Here is a 14,874-nt window from a genome sequence, read left to right on the forward strand (position 1 = left end):
CACCTAATAAGGGACAGATCCTGCCTCAACAAGCTTACAGTCAATGGCCCCAATTCAGGAAGGCTTAAAACTAAACATATGTTCATGTATTCTCCTGACTCAGAGCCTAAGTAGACATGATAGTGAACAGAAAGGAAGAGAAATAGAGACACAGAGAAAGTGACTTGCCCAAGGTCACACAATAAGTCAGTGGCAGAGCCAGGAACAGAACCCAGCTCTCCGGCTGCTGGCCTAGGCACTGAGGCACACAGCAACCCTGTACATGTAATCAGCTGTAGCACCCTGTGCTAAGTTGGCTATTCAGTCATACCACCACATCAAATTCATCATTAGTCTAAATGTTTATTATTTATATTGCAGTAGCACCTGGACACCTGAGCCCCACTGTGCCGAGTGCTGTACAAAGGCATAACAAAGAGACAGTCCCTGCCCCAAAGAGCTTACAACCTAACTGTAAGATGGCAGACCACAGGTCGGTAAAGCAGACAGACAGGAAGAGCACAGGGTAACAAAGAGACAATTATGAATCAATAAAATTAAATATTGTGAAATTAAATATGCCACAATACAATCACATGCACTTCTCTCTGCTACTGTTTCACGCAGCATTTGGGGAGTTGCTCCTGCCTGAATCATGATCTCTGAGTTCCCACTTCCTTCCTGTGCTAATCACTGCTTGAACTATGTGGCCTGTCTGGTGATGAAAAGATGTCACGTTCTGGGGAGAACAAAACCCAAATGAGCTTCTATTTGCTTCCTTCCATCAGGAAAAGAATCTCCCTGTCTGTGCCTGGCATCTGTCTCTCCTCTTTCTATTCTGGGAGGAACAGAAACAGCTGAGCTCAGATGCTGTATGAGAGGGAGGCAGATGGGGCGTGAATTCAGTAGTGATTGCATTGCTCACTTATTTGGCATAAAAATGATGGACAAATAATGAAGAACAGTGAGAGATGAGCATAGGGAGGGGCTATTGTTATTTAATATTTCTCCCTTTAATATTTGTCATATTTGTTTCTATTGTGATTTTCACTGTCATTCAACTGCCACTATTACCTTAATATTTAGTCTAATTTTGCCATCTTGACATATGCTAAATAGTACCTTACTCAATGAGCAGTTCCAGTGAAGTGCTTTCTCATGGTGCATTTCTCTTGCCTTGAGGCAACGAAAACGACCGATCAGTTTCGCTCTCCAGTCATTTCCACACTTAGGTTCTCATGTACTAGCTCCATGCTGCGATGTTTGGGTTGCAAAAGCAGCGGGGCTAAAGTATTTGGTTTCGAATGGTCTCCACTGGAGTGAGAACATAAATTTGTGGAATGTTTCATTAGTCCAGGGTTCTGTAACAGTTTAAGTATGCAAAATCTAAATCAAAGTGGCAACTTGTGGACTAAGACAAGCAAATGTGAGCACATTTTTGAATAAGTTATTAGTGCCTCTCATTTGTGACCAGAACCTCAAAATGCCTTAGGCCACAAATACAATGAGTTTGGTGGTTTCTTAGCTATCGTCCAGATCCTCAAAGGTATTTAGGCTCCTAACTTCCAAAGAGCTCTGTGTAAACTCGAAAGCTTGTCTCGCTTACGAAAAGAAGTTTGTCCAATGAAAGATATTACCTCACCCACCTTCTCTCGTTGAAATCACTGGAAGTTAGGAGTCTGAATATCTTTGAGGATTTGACCCTATTTGCGCATGTTACTAAAACACCACATCATTTGAGCTGGTTAATATTCTCCTGAGGAGAAACTGCTGGAGGTGCTACAGGTCAGAGTGAGGTGCATTGACAAAGCTGTCTGGGGACACAAGACTGGAATATCAGAAGATGCGGCAAGTCAGTCATGAGCAGGGGCGGCTCTAGACATTTCGCCACCCCAAGCACGGCGTCATGCCGCGGGGGGCGCTCTGCCGCTCGCCGGTCCCGCGGCTCCGGTGGACCTCCCGCAGGTGTGCCTGCGGAGGGTCCGCTGGTCCTGCGGCTTCGATGGAGCCTCAGGACCAGCGGACCCTCCGCAGGCACGCCTGCGGGAGGTCCACCGAAGCCGCGAGACCAGCGGACCCTCCGCAGGCATGCCGCCGAAGGCACCCTGCCTGCCACCCTCCCGGCGACCGGCAGAGCGCCCCCCACGGCATGCCGCCCCAAGCACGCGCTTGGTGTGCTGGGGTCTGGAGCCACCCCTGGTCATGAGGAGCATTGGCAGAGTTATTACGGGTGGAAGGGGAGCAGGACCAGCATAGCGGTGGGTGCAGTAGGTCAGGATTGAGGAGCACTGGTAGAGCTGTGTGTGGAGCCAAGACTGGAAGAACAGAGAGTGTTGCAGCTCAGGATTGAGGTGAATCGACAGAGCTGGGTAACCTGACAGACAACATAAAGACAAACCCTACAAACATCTGAAAGGAACAATGATATGTTTTTAACGAGGAAGGTGCACCTTGGCCAATATAAGATGGAATCTTGGCCGCAATGATGTCAATGGCAAAACTCCCATTGAGCTCAATAGGGCCAGGATTTCTCCCAAAGGATCTGATTTTGCACCACTGCACACCAGGGGTGAATCAGGACTAATGTCACTGAAATCAACGGAATTGCAGTGGGACCAGCGTGACTGAAAAAAAGAATCAGACCATTTAATATTCCAGTGTGGGTTTCACAATTGGTAGGAGCTTTATATGTATTTCAATAAAAAAATTGAGAGCCAAAGAATGGAGCAGTTTAGGTTTGGATTCACCCTGTGTTACAATTCTTTCTTTTCAATGTTAAATGAGATTCAATTAAATTCAATAGATACTCAATAAACCACTAGCAATTGTGCTGCCTCTTGCTCATGACCCCATCCTTGCTCCTAGGGCCATTGCTTTGGATGCATTCTATACAGCTTCATTCAGGAGCTTCTGAACATTGCCATTTCTCTTGGCAAATGGAAACTTGTTTATTTAGGTCTGTGCTACTTTACCAGTGGCTCAGGAGAGACTGTTTCTTCCCTGCTATTTCTCTACGTGTTTGCGTAGCACTAATTTAAAGGCTCAGCTTTCTGCTGAGTGCTGCACCTGCCCCCAATCACTGTCAGAAACACTAATGTGGCTATCCATCTGCTGTGTCTGCTGAGCTAGTCCTGTCATTCCAGGGGGTAGTTAGACTGACGAGTAACCTGGGCATTAGCAAATGACCATCTCATGTGTACCTTTATGTGCAGAGATGTCCCTGACATTCCCTTTTGCCAGTGCCCAAAGGTAGGCTGACATTCAAATAGCATGTAAACAGAACAGCATAATTGTACAATCCTCTCCTCACATGAATAAGGCCTCATTCTTACTGGTTTATACTGGTGTAAAGGAGCTCAGGATTTGGTCCATAGTTTTTACTCACGTGAGTCATCCCATTGGGCCAAATTTTGCACTCAGTCACACCAGTGTATATTCATTTGGAGTAACATTATTTGCCCTGGTTACCATCATTATCTAATGCAGTGGTCCCCAACCTTTTCGTCTGGCGGGTGCCAAACGAAGGACCGTGGCGGTGGTTGAGCATCCGCCGAAATGCCGCTGAATTTCTGAAGAAATTCGGTGGCATATTGGCGGATGCTCAACTACCGGCCAAGATGCGGGTGCATTTAGATGTGGGTGCACCACGTTGGGGACCCCTGACCTAATCTAATATACCCCCATACACACCATCTATATCTATCCAATAAAAAATACCAGTCTGTGGTTTTCTGTGTACTTTTAATAGGTTCCATTAAGCTGATGAGATATATAAGAACTACTGGGACAACAGATTTATAATAGACCTATCTAAAGCAGGCCAAACTTTTACACTTGAGCACGATGGAAATATCTAAATAAACTTTAGAGAGAGAACCAATTTTTGTTGGTGAGAGAGACAAGCTTTCAGGCTTACACAGAGCTCTTCTGGGACCACCAGGGCTACACCACCACTGCATACATAAATGCACTTTGTAATTTGAGTAATTTGTGTGCAAAAACTTGGTTGTTGCACCTACAATGCGGGTAGCTTGGTATTTCCATGAATAATTAGCTGCTTGGCAAATGCAAACGCAGAGCTTTGATGTGTGCAAGCATTTCTGGGTTGTAGGTACCTTTTAGGGCAGTATCTAAGGTGCATGTCATGATTTTATAGACTTCTATAGTCATCTCTTTTCCAAGCTGAAAAGTCCCAGTCTTACTAATCTCTTCTCATGTGGAAGCTGTTCCATACCCCTAATAATTTTTGTTGTATCTTTTCCAATTCTAATATATCTTTTTTTGAGGTGGGAAGACCAAGTCTGCATGCAGTATTCAAGATGTGGGCATATCATGGATTTATATAGAGGCAATATGATGTTTTCTGTCTTCTTATCTATCCCTTTCCTAATGATTTGCAACATTCTGTTAGCATTTTTGACTGCCGCTGCACATTGAGTAGATGTTTTCAGAGAACTATCCACAATGACTCCAAGATCTCTTTCTTGAGTGGTAACAGCTAATTTAGACCCCATCGTTTTATATGTATAGCTGGGATTATGTTTTCCAATGTGTGTTATTTTGCATTTATCAATACTGAATTTCATCTGCCATTTTGTTGCCCAGTCACCCAGTTTTGTGAGATCCCTTTGTAAATCTTGTAATTTCTAATTTGGATTTGTCTAGCTTCAGCTTCCAGCCATTGCAAGAGCTGTCATTCATTTTTAGACCCAGATCTACCCCCTTGCTGTTATCTCTCATTTATTATTATGAATTTATTTCCATCAGAAACACTGAATTATGAAGCTGAGATAAGGGAGAATGTTATTTATGCTCAAGTAATTAATATCACATGATAAGCTTCCTGCATTGCCAGCCATATCTGCTACAATTCATGGAAGGGAGGATTGTTGCCAGAATGTATTAAGCAGCAGTTTGGCAGATGATGGAGAGGATATTTAATTAAGTTACAGAGAAACTAGACGAGATTTCAATCCATTTATAAAAGTGGTAGCAGTTCCCATTTCAAGGCCAGTGAAAGGATGACAAATATAGAGGGCCCTGAGTCTGATCTCATGCATGATGACAAAATCGGGAATAACTCCACACTTTGACTGATGTAAGCTAGAGGAGAATTGGCCACTGGTATTTAGTTATATAAAGTCAAGGCCGAGTTCTGCTCTAGGTTATGCCAGGGCCAGGTAAATCTGGGGTGGCTCCAATGAAGCGTAGTGAGTCACTCCAGATTTGTACTAGTGTAACAGAGCAGAACTTGACTCTTAAATAGCAAAGGATGGGAGAGCATTCAGAAGAGGATGGTTTCATTTGCGCACATTATTGAAATATACACAAAATATACACAAAGCTGGTTTGAGGCCAACAAGAGGGTGTTGATAATATTTCTTCTACTACAATTAGGACCTGATCTTACAATTCTTGCTCAAATTAGTATTATTATCATTCATTGTTTGAATTATGGCAGCACCTAGAGGTCTCAAATGAGACCAGGACCCTGTTGCGCTAGATGCTGTACAAACACATAGTGAGAGACAGTTCCCATCCCAAAGAGTTCAGTGTAAAGTCTCAGTGATGTCAATAGATCATATTCTGCTCTCTCTGCAATGACTGCAATTCCTGAATAACTCCTTTCAAGTCAATGGAATTACACTGTCATAAGGGAGTGGTTTGCAGATACTACATTGACAAGGGCTACTTTAGTTCCTAGACAGATAGATAGACTAGATAGATAGATGGAGTGTATGGGGTTAGATAGATAGATGTACTTATTTCTATTGTGTTCAAGTGTGAAAGTTTGGCCTGCTTTAGATAGGTCTATTATAAATCTATTGTCTCAGTAGTTCTTATATATATCTCATCAGCTTAACGGAACGTATTAAAAGTACACAGAAAACCACAGAATGGTATTTTTTCCAGTATAGGAATCAATGAAGCTCTCTAATAGCAGAAATCACACTGATGAGGCTTGGGGCACCAGTTCAGCAAGGTACTTAAGCATGTGCTTAATTTGAAACCCATGAGTAGGACCACGCAAATCAATCATCTAAGGACCTTGCTGAATAGCAGGGAAATTAAGATGCTTGTGTCATCAGATATGCTGAAAGGCCAATGCATTCTGAGGTAGAGTTATGCCATCACTGGGCACAATGCTACGTTTAACCAGCTTCAGAGCTTGTCTACACTATGGACGCTACAGAGGCAAGGCTATGGTGCCACAGGTATGCTGCTGTAGAACCGTAGTGTAGACACTTCCTACACTGCCAGAAGGGGTTTTCCCACCGTTGTAGGAATCCACCTCTCCAGGTGACAGTAGCTAGGTTGATGGAAGTATTCTTCTGCTGCCCTAGCTTATTCTACACCAGGGGTTAGGCTGGAACAGACATAGCTTTGTTAATCTACATTTTAAGCACAGACCAGCCCTTTGTGGTTGATGGTGTGGAGTGCTTGGTTTTAGGAAGAATCCTAACAGCATACGATGCACGATTTGCAGGTTTGACACTATTTTCAAAAGCAGTTTTCCAGGACACTGAGCCCCAGGAATCCACAGGGTTCTCTCCTTACGAGCTGCTGCATGGGAGGAGAATGAGGGGACCCCTGGACTTGATGAGGGACAAATGGGAGGGGAAGGCCTCTCCTGCTGGAGAACCAGTGGTGGACCATTGTACTATCTGGGAAAAGCTCACTGAGCTCACGAGTTTGGCCAGGGAGAACCAAACCTGGGCCCCAGGGAAACAGAAGGTCTGGTATATGGCACAGGGGACCAAGTGATGGTCCTCATTCCAGAGTGGAAGAATAAGCTCCACATTGCCTGGGACGGGCCCTTTATGAATTGGCCAGTTTATCTCAGGAGGGTATAGAACAGCAATCAGCTTGAGCTGAGGCCTCAGGATCAAACCCCAGTGCAATCTTTGCAGCTCCCCATCCCTATAATCACACGGGAAGCCCCAGCTTCCCACGACTTGAATGCTGAATTAAACTGGACAGGTCAGTTCGTCATGCAGAGCTTAACTGCTCCTCTGCGAAGGTCTGAAATTACCTCTGCCTTGCAAAGATCAGCTCTGGTTTCACTTTCCATTATTCTCCCTGACATCAGGAGCGCACTTGAGCCATGGACTGAAGGCTCCTGGAAAACAATTTTCACAGATAATTATTTCTTAGATGTAAGCAGCTTTCCCCTGTCCCCTAGTGGGTTTAGTCGTTTTTCTCTCCTGCTTTGTGGAACTAGAGCCCAACCCTGCTCCTACAGTAGTCATGACCAAGAACTCCCAGGGGCTTCAGGAGCTATTTAACTGGGGAATAACTGATCTCCAAAACAAAGCATTCCTTCTATACTGGGAGATGTAACTGGTAGGTCAATGGTGAGCCCACTGAGATGTTACCGAAGAGTCCTTCATGAACACCCTGGGATGGTGTGGCTTGCGAGTGCTAGGACACTGGCTCTGATTGTCCAGTTAGGGCTCTTTTTCTGAGGGAAATACCTCTTTATATCAGTGGAAATACCTGGATGTAGTTAAACTGGTGAAGCCACCTAATGTGGACACATTGAACCTGTGATAAACAATGCAGCTTACTGGGGTAAGTCACACTCACATGAGCCCCATTCTGAACCAGTGCAGTGTGTCTACATTAAGGGTGAAGTCAACCTGGGTTTTGCCATTGACTTTGGTGGAGCCAGGATTTCAACTCATGACCCAGATCCTCAAAGGTGTTTAGGCTCCTAATTTCCATTGTAAGCCTTAAATACCATTGAGAATCAGGGCCCATGTGTTTGCACTGGCTTCACTATATGGCTGTACTTATGTGAAAGCAAATTTCCATTGTCTAAAGAAACGGTAAGGAAAAACAGCATTGAAACATTTGTTTTAAAGAAAACTTTGCATACAGTGAAGCAGAATAACAAGGTCACCTTTGGCACCGCTCTGCCCCTAACTGGATCCACTTGATGTTCAGCTTTCTGGTTATCACTCCAGAGATTATGTAAAACAGATTTGTGTGTGTGTGCATGTGTTTAATTTCTAAAGCCTCATGGACCAAATTCAGAGATGTTGTAAGTGGATGCAATCCCAATGATTTCAGTTCTATCGAAGCTGCTTCTGCAAGAGCTGAATTTCACCCAGTGATTACATATAAACCCAGCATCAATGCCAGGTGGGCACAGAAATACAGATTAAGGTTATACCTACATGGCCCAGCAGTTCGGACTATGGGGGGCGGGGGTGGGGGGGAGGGCTGACTTGCAGCATGCACTAGCATGCTGTAACTCCCCTATGTGTACACTGCAGGTGTGAACTACAAGATACCTAGTTTGCCTTCATGTCGCCATCTTTAAACAGGACTAAATTAATGGGAATGAGCTACCTGTTAGTTTGTGCCCATAGCATACGCACAGGGGAGTTATAGCATAGAAGGAGAATGTATGCTACAATTCACACCCCCTTTGTCTAAACCATGGAGCTGTGTAGATAGCCCCGAGTTTCCTCCTCCCCACCCCATTTGCTCACAGAAGCAACATGTGTTCAGATTCTATTCTGTTAACAGTTCTGTAAATCTGGAATATCTCCACTGAAATCGATAAGCAAAAGGGATACATCTTAACTGGTAGCAGTAGTATGCTTTTATCCTCTAAATAGACCAGACTTTAGAGAGGGACCTGGAACTCATTGCCGTGGATCAAAAGTGGGGATTGAACCTGGGACCTGCAGGTCCAAAACCCATTATCATGGGCAAGATCTAAACATCCCATGATGACAAGCACTGAGCAGCATGTCTGTCCAAAACAATTACACCAGAGATGGCACTGTACCAGTCTGGGGAGAAAGCCTGACCAGTAGGATGCATGTGATAAAGAGGCCACAACACAAAGCCAGAGTGGGAAATGCCTGATTTATCTCAGAAGAGAGACCCGTCATCCCACTGTTAGATTTTTCAGCCTGTCGGAAATGAATCATGGTGGACACAGTTCAAGAGGAAAACTCTAAAACACCATGTGCAATCACTAGGAAGCTGGATACAGGAGGGGATTTTTCTTTCCTCTCTTTTAATTTAGCAGTAATAATGTCTACAATGCATTGACTTGTAAATTAAGTGAAGGTACGAAACTACATTCTTCTTACTGAGATGAGAGATTGTTAGGTTGTTTTATGTTTTCTCTTTTTAAATATCCCCTGAAAGGGAAATAATTTTGACCAACCAAGGAGTCTCTTCCAGAGCAATCTGTGGGGGAACTTCAACAGTAATAACACCTCTTATCTAGCATGTCTTGTCCATAGACCTCAAAATGCTTTGCAAATGTGGATAAAGTACCATTACCCTGGTTTTACAGATGGGAGAAACTGAGGCACAGGGCTATGGAGTGACTTGTCCAAGGCTACCCAAAGGTGGGTAACAGAGCTGGGAATAAAACCCATGTCTCTTGACTGCCAGGCTAGTACCCTAACCACTGCATCCCACTGTTTCTCCAGTAGGAGCATATGTATTGTCTATTGTCCAGTACAGATCCACGTGTTATACAGACATATCTGCCTTCACCTCTCCTGCTGTTCCATTGGCTCCATTCAGCCCAGCCTCCTCCCTTCCTTCCTCTTCCACCTCCTGTTCCTCTTTTGCTGTCTCTGCTTCCTCGCCCCCGCTCAGGAGGGTGGCGCTGGAGAGGTGGCGGAGGAGCCGGCCCTCTTGGAAAGACTGGGCCAGCTCCTTGGCACAGCACGTGGGGGTGTTGGTTTCGTAGGTGCAGTGGAAACTGTTGTAGTCGACTTCGTAAAAGTCTTTCTCGAGAGTGAGGACGGGAGTGAAGCGGTGTCCCCATAGCACCTCTTTGTCCATATAGGAGCTCCGGGCCTGGCAAGTCATCCCTGCGTCAGGAGAGGAGAAAAAGGCATATTAAATGCAAAACTCTGTTGCGTGCCCACGCTATCCTGCTGCTATTTACAAGTGCTTTGGTGGATTTCCATACCTGCTGGCTCTGGGACATGGAAAGGGTCTTCTCTTAACGAGCCTCAGAAGAGGCTGTAGCACAAAAAGCTGAGTATTCGAACACAAGGAACTGGACGGCCCCATTGCAGCTTCTGCAGACAGATGGGATGTTTGCAATCCTGAACCTGAGTCTTACGGAGGGATGAGGTTTGATGGCACTAAGAAGTAGGCCAGAGTGGTTGTGGCATGGCCCCGTGCTAGATTCCCCTCTCCCCTCACTGCTCTGCTGATGCAGGTCAGTCTTGACCTTCTGGTTAGTCCAGTGCTAGGATCACACCATCCCCGCAAATACACCTCATCCCTGACCTGCAGTGTTCCAGCTGTTCCAGCCCTGAACTCCCCCCGGCTCTGCCAAAACACATTAGGCCTGGCTTATACAGCACCTTGTTAATCTAACTTTGGTTCCCCTGACTGCTCTGTTGAAGTCCCTCAGGTCAGACCTACACAGCCCCCTGCAATTCTAGTTCTCCATGATAAAACTCAGCTCACCTGCAGCAACACCTGCTCTGCCATTCCACTATGGCACCTACTTGTGCTAGGCACTGGGTGCCCGGAGCTAGCTATAGGAGCCTGAACCAAAGACCATCAAAGACAATGGGAGGATTTCCACTGAATGAAACTGAAATTTGTCAAGCTTGTACTCAGCCCAAGGACGAGTGCTTATTTTACATATTCATATATTTTGGGGAAGTTTAAAGAAACCCTTTCAAGGGCAAAAATTCAGTCTTGGAATAAGTGAAATCACCTGCCTATTGCAAGGCTGAATTCTGTCCCAAATATTTGCCTTTTGTTTGGTTTACATGGGTCACGCTTCTGGAATTCATTCCAGGGAGATGTGGAAAGTTCGACCTCCCGACACTCTCATTGGTGCGTGAGAGAGGCCTGCGTGGAATGAGATCAAAACATCTATTCAATTCAATTCCAAGCTAATGCTCCCCAATCTCATTCTCACAACCCAAATGACATTACTATAAGATGAAGGCTGTGATGGGGGAAAATGTTAGTGCTGGGGCATTTATGGTTCAGGGAGAAATATACCATATGTCCTCTAACACCTGGGTACAACAAGGGACAAACAAATTGGGTTAGGAAATGTCCTCATCCTGTCGAGCTCAGGTGTGGGAAGACATAAGGTACCTCTTCTCCCAGAGCTGAGAAGAGCCTTGGCTATCATTCTCTCCTCTCACAGCCTCAAGGGTCCTTCTCCTTTGGAGGCGCCTGTAGAATTCACATTAACATGACTGAGCTGTGCCTGTCCATCAGGACCCCATCCGTACTGTTTTATTTGTGGGTATTCCCTGTTGGTTTTCTTTCCCTTCATCCATGGATTGGTTTCAGCCCCTGGCCTGGAATGCAGCCAGAGAGGAGTACGGTCACTGGGTAGAATATATGCTGAGTCCCTGTCCTGAATGATGGAATTGACTGCAAATGAGGGAGCTAGAGAGATACCCACAACCACAGGGGTTAGCAGTGAAGGAGAAAGATTTGTAGATCCAGGCAGATTATATAGGCAGAGGGAGACTCAACTTGCTTTGCTCACACAGGCATTTCCAGGGGGCCTTCTCAGGGAATGCCCCATACCCCAGTCTACCATAGTGGAGGGAGCACCACTATGGCAGGTGATAGTACCTTATACTATGTAGTAATGCTTGGTAACTTCAATTTGGGCCTCTCAAGGGCTATGAAAACATTAGCTATCCCCTTTCCCTCACAAGTAGCATTATGATCTGTGGAAACTGAGGCATGGAGAAGTGAAGTGAATTTGCCACATAGCAAGTCAATGACAGAGCCAGGAAATGAAACTACGTCCTCTGGTTTCCAGATCTGTACTTCAAACATGAGACCATTATGGCAATTAGGGGGTCAGTCATGGACATATACAACTGAAACAGGGCCTGCCTTTTCTGTATAAACTCTTAGGGCCTGAGGCATTGCTGGTGTAATTCCGCTGAATTCAGTCAGGTTAAAGCTTAGTTACATCGGGGACAAATTTGGCCAGCTTAAAAAAAAAAAAGAGAGAGCGATCTTAAACTGTCTCTGTGGCTGGCAATATCTAGCAGTGGAAAAACCTTAGCAGATCAGTGCAGACGCTGGTTTCAGATGTGTACCCTGATCTGTGTTGTGCAGGGATTGGCAACCTTTGGCATGCAGCCTGCCAGGGAAAGCCAGAAGCGTCTGCAGGTTCGGCCAATCAGGGCTCCCAGTGGCTGCGGTTTGCTGTCCCAGGCCAATGGGGGCTGTGGAAAGCGTGGCCAGCTCATCCCTCAGCCCATGCTGCTTCCCACAGCCCCCATTGTCCTGGAATGGCGAACTGCGGACAGTGGGAGCCGCGATCAGCCAAACCTGCGGACGCTGCAGGTAAACAAACCGGCCCGGCCTGCCAGGGGCTTTCCCTGGCAGGCCGCAGGCCAAAGGTTGCTGATCCCTGGTGTAGTAGATACAGTTATGACAATGATGCCTTCATTTTCTGCACACTGCACTTTTACATTTGAAGTGTATCATAGGAACTTATATGGTCCCAACTACCATAGTATCTGAGCACCTCACAATCTCTAATGTATTTATCTTCACAACCCTCCTTGGATGGAGGGAAGTGCAATGTTACTATCATACAAGTGGGAAACTGAGGCACGGAGAGGCTAACTGACTTGCCCAAGGTCACAGAAGAAATCTGCGGTGGAGCAAAGAACTCAACCTGAGTCTCCCGAGCTAGTACTAGCCACCGGAATAGCCTTCCTTTGTAGTAACTGTGCCTGTCTGCACATCTTGTTCTCACAGCTGCTGCAACCTGTTAGAGAGCATGCACCCCCTCTCCTGGAGAGTCACACACATAGCTCTTGCCTGGATACTTTACTTTTGTTCTTTCTTGTTGCTTTCCTTAACCTAAAACAAAAGGCATTCAGGCCAGTAGTATATAGCTGCTATCTGTGCTTGAGGGAAGAATGTAACACTTTGGGCTGCAAAATAGGTCTGGAAATTTCTCACACAGTTCTTTTCAAGAAGATTTCCAGAATTACTTGCTTCCAGGCAGGAACAACAAGTACAGTGTTAGTCACAGTGTTCTGGCACTTCTGCTTCCTGGACTGGCAGGAACCAGGAAGTGCAGAGGCTGTTGTGAAAAATAAAATAAGGAAGGAGGAAAGTTATCCCAACTGTTCTGAGCTTTGAGGAGAGGGTCTGTTTGAGATCTGGGCAACCACTCAGGAACAGGGCCGCCCTTGCTTTATACAAAACAGTCTGCAGATCTCTAGTAACAAGCTTCTTATGGGCAAACCAGCGAGTGCCCAGACATAGATGCTACCACACTGCGCCATCAAGGATAGACGGTGTTTGACATTCATTCCCTTATGCCAGGTTGGCATACAGCAGCAGAAGACTTATGTAGCTCTCAGGTCCTGTCATGCTGCTGAGTACCCACATGGTTTTCTCTAAGAGACGTGGGTCGCTCCCCCGTCCCCACCCACCACCAGATAACACTAGCTTCTACCTACCCTCCTTATCCCTTGGTGAGAGGTTTTGTTGAGAGCCATTTTAAAACCTGGTGGTACATATTTGAGATGCCAGGACTGGCTCAAAGGTGCCTTTTACATATCTGGCACATCATGCTGGATTTTGATTTCAATGGGAGTTAAGTACATAAATACCTTTGAGTATCTGAGCCTTAGAGGGCTGAAATTGGATCTAAAATTTCAACTTGGTGTCATCTACAGATTTTATAAGCACACACTCCATTCCATTATCCAAGTCATTAAGGAAAATATTGAATAGTACCAGACCCAGGACTGACCTCTGTGGGACACCACTTGATACGTCTTCCCAGTTTGACCATTGATAACTACTCTTTGAGTGTGATCTTTTAACCAGTTGTGCACCCACCTTATAGTAATTTCATCTAGACCACATTTCTCTAGTTCACTTATGATCAGATCAGAAGGGAGTGCCCCTCTTACTACCAGAGAGAGTCAGCCTCAGGCATGTAAAAGGAACTTCTGCCTTGCAATCAAGGTCTTGGAATAGCTCCTGTATCTGGGGGAATACCTCACCCTGATCCTGAGCTCCACAGAAACAATCACATTTATCTCCTGTTGTAAGTATTCAATTAAGACAGGAACAATGGAAACCTTTCATCCATCAAGGACTGCATACTGCCGGCTTCCTGCAGTAGCTGCTTTTTGTAACCCTAGGGGTGCACAGATCCAGCACAATAAGACAACTTGCAATCACTCCATAATCTCATTCAGATATTCCTTTTTTTGCACACATGCATCGGAATTTAATTGCATGGGGACAGACTGCCTGGCAACCTCTACACCACACAGCAAACAACAGCATTGTCACGGCTGCATGTTCCCTTAAGTGCTGCTCTCTAGCCTGGCTAATTAATGTGTCTGTAATGACCCTAGCTAATTATTGCCTCTAGTTGAAAGAAGATGAAGGTGAAGGTGCTGAAAACAATAAACCTTATTGTCATTAAGAGAATGGGGTGCAGCTGCTTTCTGCTCTCACACAATGCGTCCTTGGCCCTGTGCATGCTGAACATTCAGAATCCAACTCTGCAACAGGCAGTGTAGCTCACAGGACCAGTCTCTTTCCAATTCTGCAGTGGTTATTAGTAGAAATCAGCAGTTTCACTTCACGGGCCTTGTCTGTAATAAAGACCTAAACCTTCACCAGCATGATTACCCACAATGCACTGTTTTCTCCGTAGACAAGGACCACAGCCGGTTTGCCACTGTTGTACGTCACCTCTAAAGTATCACTGCTTTCTAAGTAGATACGCCATAGCCCCCAGTACAGTTGCTTGAAGCACTAGCTCTTGGGAGATTTCAAAAGGCCTTTTGAGCATGCAGAGGAATTGTGGGAGGTGTCAAACTTCCAGAATTCCTTGGGGGCGGAAATCCCAGAAGGATAGTTTCCTAGCCCTTG

At 45.5% G+C, this 14,874-nt stretch overlaps 1 protein-coding gene across 3 annotated transcripts in view; it reads right to left on the bottom strand.

Annotated features, from left to right (window-relative positions):
- Positions 1–367: 367 nt before the first annotated feature.
- Positions 368–14,874, bottom strand: part of KCNJ5 (potassium inwardly rectifying channel subfamily J member 5) — an 86,050-nt gene continuing 71,543 nt past the window's right edge. For all 3 annotated transcript variants that reach the window (XM_039496890.1, XM_039496889.1, XM_039496891.1), the window contains 3 exons: positions 9,505–9,827; positions 7,013–7,099; positions 368–1,293 (listed from right to left, as the gene is read on the bottom strand). In XM_039496890.1, coding sequence (XP_039352824.1) covers positions 1,216–1,293; positions 7,013–7,099; positions 9,505–9,827 — 488 coding nt within the window. In that variant the 3' untranslated portion in view covers positions 368–1,215. The remainder of the gene's footprint in view (positions 1,294–7,012; positions 7,100–9,504; positions 9,828–14,874) is intronic.

Source organism: Mauremys reevesii, linkage group 12 (genome assembly GCF_016161935.1).
Source record: "Mauremys reevesii isolate NIE-2019 linkage group 12, ASM1616193v1, whole genome shotgun sequence".
Lineage (NCBI taxonomy): Eukaryota > Metazoa > Chordata > Testudines > Geoemydidae > Mauremys > Mauremys reevesii.